General features: G+C 41.2%; 1 protein-coding gene across 3 annotated transcripts in view; it reads right to left on the bottom strand.

The window, feature by feature from the left end:
• The window catches only part of LOC140361618 (septin-7), a 51,670-nt gene extending 46,566 nt beyond the window's left edge, over positions 1–5,104 (bottom strand). For all 3 annotated transcript variants that reach the window (XM_072447354.1, XM_072447353.1, XM_072447352.1), the window contains exons 1-2: positions 5,063–5,104; positions 2,282–2,384 (exon numbers count right to left, since the gene is read on the bottom strand). In XM_072447354.1, coding sequence (XP_072303455.1) covers positions 2,282–2,384; positions 5,063–5,089 — 130 coding nt within the window. In that variant the 5' untranslated portion in view covers positions 5,090–5,104. The remainder of the gene's footprint in view (positions 1–2,281; positions 2,385–5,062) is intronic.
• Positions 5,105–6,000: the final 896 nt, after the last annotated feature.

Below are 6,000 nucleotides of genomic sequence, written 5' to 3' on the forward strand. Positions count from 1 at the left end.
ATTGGTTACACAATCCAGACAATTTGTCTATAGGTTGCATTCACATGACATCGTAACATTCTGTTTGAAACCTATGGGATTATTAAGTGTGACCTCTGGGTCGTAGCAGCTGCGCTAAACAGCTGATATGGTTTTGTTTTGGACACTACGCTACAGCGCTGTACGCTGAAGGGACAATGTCTCTTGGCTGGCCTGGGAACGCCTCGGAATCGTCCCGGAAGAGCTGGAGGAAGTGTGCGTTGAGAGGGAAGTCAGGACCACCCTGCTCAGACTGATGCTCTGTGACACGACCCCGGATAAAGCGGGCGAAAATGGATGGATGGAGTTATGTTAACAGCTGTTTTGTCTTTGGTAGAGTTAAAGTTAAGGCCTGGATAGAAAAGTGTTGTAGATATGAGCGCTGCTATGCAAAAGAAAGAATTAGGCAGATGACCCGTCCTTAAAGGTGCTTTACGATGTGTAGATATTGTTTAGTTTAGTCTTAAGATATTGTTTAGTTAGTCTTAAACACATGAAAACCAGAGCTAGTTCTATAAAATCAGTTTGCAGTAGTCCAAAGTTATTGCTCACCTACCTACTGCACTATGACAATCCAAATTATTCACAGCGATGAGTTTATGAGCGCTTTTGGGTGAATTAAACCCTCTTTAATCAGACGCAGACAGCACCCAGCGGTCTCACAGAACGCCTTTTGTCGTCACTTTACAATCTTAGTTTTTTAAATTGAGCTGGAGCCAAAACGGTAAATTCTACCTTAGATTTATGACTTGTCGGATTATAGATCTGTTGACCTGGTTTATGGTTCATATCTCGGTAAAACTGGACCCATCCACAAGAAACCAAAAACTAGTAGAAAGTTCAACGTCTTTGTCAGCAAACAAAAGTGAAATCATTTTTTTCACATTAGGCTCAGAAAGTGGTGCAATTACTGAACTCCAAAAGGTGCGACTGTTGTCAGATGAAAGACACAATCAATATGAAAAGTAGTCTTTTAATCCGGACTCCAAACGATTGTCCGTAGTGAATAGAATCAGCATGATGTTGTTAACGGCAACAACAGCAGCAGCAGCAGCAGCAGCAGCATGTATGCCATCTGAGGAGAATCTTCTCTTCTCGAGCTGTAAAACAGCTGCAGTTCATCCAGAACGCTGCTGCTCGGGTCCTGACTAGAACCAGGAAGTACCATTACATTAGTCCTGTTCTCAGATCTCTGCACTGGCTCCTGTGGCTCAGAGAAGAGACTTTAAAGCAGCTCTGCTTGTGTACAAGTCTCTCCATGGCCTAGCACCAAAGTACATCTCGGACATGTTAGTGCCATATGAACCATCTCGGACTCTGAGGACCTCAGGGACCGGCCTCCTGCTGGTGCCAGAGTCAGGACTAAACATGGGGAATCTGCGTTTGTTTTATGCAGCTAAAATCTGGAACAGTCTTCCTGAAGATGTGAGACAGGCTTCTACTCTGACAATGTTCAAATCTAAGCTAAAAACAGTTTTGTTTAGCTGTGCATATGACTGAAAGGATTTTCTTTGCACTCTTCTCTTTTATGACTTAAATTGTTTTTAATTAGTTAATTTTATTGTATTTGTAATTTCTTTGTGATTTTAATGCATTTTTCCTGCTGTGTGAAGCACTTTGAATTGCCTTGTGTATGAAATGTGCTCTACAAATAAACTTGCCTTGCCTTCTCTACACTCACTCTTTGATAAAAGAAATAAGTCCCATGTTGTCACTGGTGTGATCTGGGCTGAGGTTCACTTGTATTCTTGAGTTAGGAGACTATTTCAATCCAGCGCCATGAATGCTCCGAGCGCTGACAAACAGGAGCATCACTCTGGAGCTTACAGTCAGCTGCACTACGGCATCTCAGACACACACCCAAACTACTGCACACCAACATGGAGCTGCAGTATGTAGTGTGGCATTAATCTGTCAGTAAATTGGATGAAAAGGTTGTATTCTAGAGAGTCTCAGGTGGAATATTGTCCGATAATATCTGCCCAACGATATATCGGTGGGGCCCTAATGAAAAGTTCCAGCCACACATCAAAACCTTCCTCGACCAGAGCAACAGAACCACCTATCTTAATATCAATTCAATTCATTTTTGTAACGCGTGAAATCACAACAGTGGTTTCCTCAGACAGGGCAGACATCTCCTCCTCGCCACCAGAGCGTCCTCTTCCATCACTGCATGGCCACACCTCCACCTGCCATGGTTTTAGTGCTAAACTCTAAACTCAGGCACTCTTCTCCGTGCTGGACAAGACAAAACACTTACCCACAACCATGAGCGTGAACTCGAAGCCCCTCTTCACTGATTTCCTGTACACTTGGTTGGGGAGGTTTGCGAAGCCCACGTAGCCCTCCAGGTTCTTCTGTAGCTGCGAACCAAAAATAAACTGGGTTAAGAATCCTTCGGCGGAAATTCAACAGCTCTGTCTGGAACAATCAGCAGGTATTTCCCAGACACAGACATTCATTTAGAAGCAGCACAGTGTCTCCTGGAGGGATTCTTACATTTATTTCCTTTTCCATTGTATTTTATTTTTATTCAGTAACAAATGAGGAAGGTCTGGCTTGTGTCCCCTAATGTCCAGTAAATACGACCATTTCAAATTTATTGTAATAGTCTATTTTTCCATTTAAAAATATCCAGTATTATTTCAGTCCAGTTCTTTTTGACGTAGATATAAGTACATTCCTCTGTATCCACTGATCGTTTCCATTGTTGGAGTCTTACATCTGAGATACACAATTGAAAGTTCGATGGGGGGTTTTACATATTCTAATTTAACATAAAGACCCAAATATGTGGCAGTGTTAAATTCATACAAGAACAAATTAGAAATATAGCCGCAAGCGGCAATGATCGGCCCTCGCCACGCCGCCCCCACGCCGCAAGAGGAGGGGGTGCTAACGCCCCCCAATTGTCCTTTTATTACATCTACTGCTGAATCTGTGACGCTGTCACATCTTCTCCCCTTTGTTTTACCATCAAAAAGCTATTTTATTTTGAATTCTTGGCAAAATGTGCGGCTTTACCGCACAGACACCGTGACTCTTTGAATAAAAATGTGGATAACTTTTGATGGTCCACCCCTGAAGATGAGTCACCAAATTTCAGGTTAATATGTCTAACGCCCTAAGAGGAGTTCGTGAAAGTCTAAAGTGTAAACATGTTCTGGCGATTTCCCCATTGGAATAACATGGGAGGTTTTGGTCATCGCTACGGCAACGCCATAACAATTATGACATGGGTCTCATTGACTTTTTTGATGGGGATGCCAAAATTGAGTTGTGTGTCAAATTTCATATAATTTCGCAAAACTAAATATTTAACCTCCATATAAAATCTGTAGGGGGCGCTGTGGCTCCAAATTAATTAATTTCACTTCAAGTAGGTTTAGGGCAAAGAGTTTAACAACTGATTCTAATTTGACGCAATTCGGACTTAATCTGCGCAAACGGCAGAAATGTTAAATTTGGGAGATTTCTGAAATTCTTGCTACAGTTTGCGGCTTCGCCGCACCGAGACCGTGAGAGGTATCAATGTAATTTGGATAACTTTTGATGTCCCACTCCTCAGTAGCATTTTCACCAAATTTCAGCTTTTTAGGGCCACCGCCCTGGGAGGAGTTTGTAAAAGTACGTTTGGAAAAACTCCGAAGTCATGTTAAGCCATGTTTGAAGCAATATGGCCGACATTTGGTTGGGTGGACGGCGTTGCCGTAATAATATTTTTTACTTCTCTTGTCACCATCTACCTCTGCGCCAAATTTTTTTTGGGTCATTTCCCATCTCTCAATGCATTTTTGGTACATTTGGGGGCGCTGACGCGCCAATTTTTTTAATTTTAGAAAAAGGAAATAGCCAGAATGTAGAGAGGCACGATTTTTAGAGGTGTGCTAATTTTTGTGACTTTTTGTCAATGTTCACTGGGTGAAAAATAGGGGGGTTGGTCCCAAGAAAAAAGGAAGAAGGAAGAAGAAAGAAGAAAGAAGGAAGAAGAAAGAAGAAAGAAGAAAGAAGAAAGAAGAAAGAAGGAAGAAGGAAGAAGAAGGAAAGAAAGAAAGAAAGAAAGAAAGAAAGAATAATATTCCGATGCGAAAACCATGTTTCCCATTTTTCAAATATCATGAACTATACATTTTCGGAAAGCACTCGCGCTTTCCTACCTCATGGTGTGGGTCCCTGGTCACTGACGGGTACTTTCGTTAATTTTGAGTGGGCTCCGCCCACTTTGTGTTTTTGGCCCTCTATACAGTAATAATGTTCAATTTTTGCATTACATACTTATATGCACGGAACATGCAAGATATGGGGAACGTATTCGTGAGCTACTTAGCGCAAATGAGTGCTTTATATTTCGATTTCGTGCGCACTACGTGCGCACTTTCGCAGCCGTGCTTCGCACGGCCTTATGAGATTAATAGGCCTCTCGCCAGCTTGTGGCGCTCGGGCCTAATGAAACTAGATCATGAATGCATAATTCATACATTTATGAAAGTTATCATGATACAGATGAACCAACACAAGATTTATTCATGCCAGAACAAAGAGTATATTTGGAGAGGTCTAAACTACAGGTAAGGATTTGTCTAGAATTATATATACACAAACATTTTCTTCATTGTAGAGGCCATTACCAAATCAGTTTAAAATGTAAACGAAATGTGGTGTACAATGTCTGTCACCATCAGGTTCTTTAAATTTCACAAAGGCGACTGTTTTACTGTCTTTGTTGTACAGAAGTGCGCAGGGCACTCAACAAAGTATTCAATTAGATCCATGAGTGCCCTTTTGATGGAATGGAAGCACCTGCACGCACCAAACTGTGGGATATATTCTACATGAAAAGGAAAAACCATGAAGACAAGTGTCAATCACGGAGTTGAAAACCATCTCTGCTCTAAAGTATTTTCTATGAGTGCTTTGACAAAAAGATGAAATGATTTTTGGAGCTTTGCCGAGCGGCGGAAATGACTCAGTGAATGCTTTTCAGTGTGTTGTGAGGACCTGGAGGACTCATAAAGAAAAAGTGATTTAGTGCAATACTCACAGCTGGGCCGGAGAATGGAGCAGTCATGGAGAGGGTGAAAACATGCCGAGGCGCCGGGCGGGGCAGACGGGGCCGGCAACAGGACAAAAAGAGAAAAGAGCACAAGAATTAGTGACATGACATTTTAAAGAGTCAAGAGGAATAGCTGTATTTGGACAGAGCGATCCACAAACACCATCATCAAACAGAGGAAAAGTGTCTCGCACAAATATCAAGATTAAAATGCCTTGACCGTTTTTTAACGGTCAAACAAAACATAAGAAGCAGTCCAGAAGTATTCCTCACTTTCTTTGATTATTCAGCGCTTATTTCAGAGTTATGATCACTTTTCACAACTTTAAGAGGCTTGAGCTATCACAGTAAAGCTAACAATAACAAACATGCTAACAGTGCACTTCCTGGTTTTCAGAGAATAAACCCTTCTATGCACAAAGGTGATGCATAAAAAAAATTAACACCCTGAAAGGTGAGTTGAGTTTTCCCAATGGTGTTTTCAATGGTTCTCAACTCACTTTGTAATAATTATCAAGTGTGAAGTAGCATTTTGTTGATGTGGCGTTTGGCAAAAAATGACAAGTGAATAAATAAACTATGGCAATCTCAGAAGAACTTTAAAATGAAGGTACTGAGTGTAACTGTGGTTCTATGAATCCCTGACTGCCAGAGGGCATTGTCTGACTCTCTGACTCAGCGCTTTTCCCGAAATAAATTAGCAATAACTCCTCTTCAGTACTAGAGCTGGGTTTCGATTCAAATTTCAAGAATCGATTCGATTCCGATTTTTACGTTTCAAAATCGATTTTTTCCGATTTTGTCAGATTCCATCCGATTTCGATTCGATCCGGGGGTTATTAAAAATGAAAAATGTATTTGAACTGTTTCCTTCACTTCATGACTGTGTAGAGAAGCGACATATTAAAACTAGTATTATATCAATA

The sequence above is a fragment of the Eucyclogobius newberryi genome, unplaced genomic scaffold, assembly GCF_026437365.1.
Source record: "Eucyclogobius newberryi isolate DKJ021-1_F unplaced genomic scaffold, fEucNew1.0.hap1 SCAF_16, whole genome shotgun sequence".
In the NCBI taxonomy this organism is placed as follows: Eukaryota; Metazoa; Chordata; class Actinopteri; order Gobiiformes; family Gobiidae; genus Eucyclogobius; species Eucyclogobius newberryi.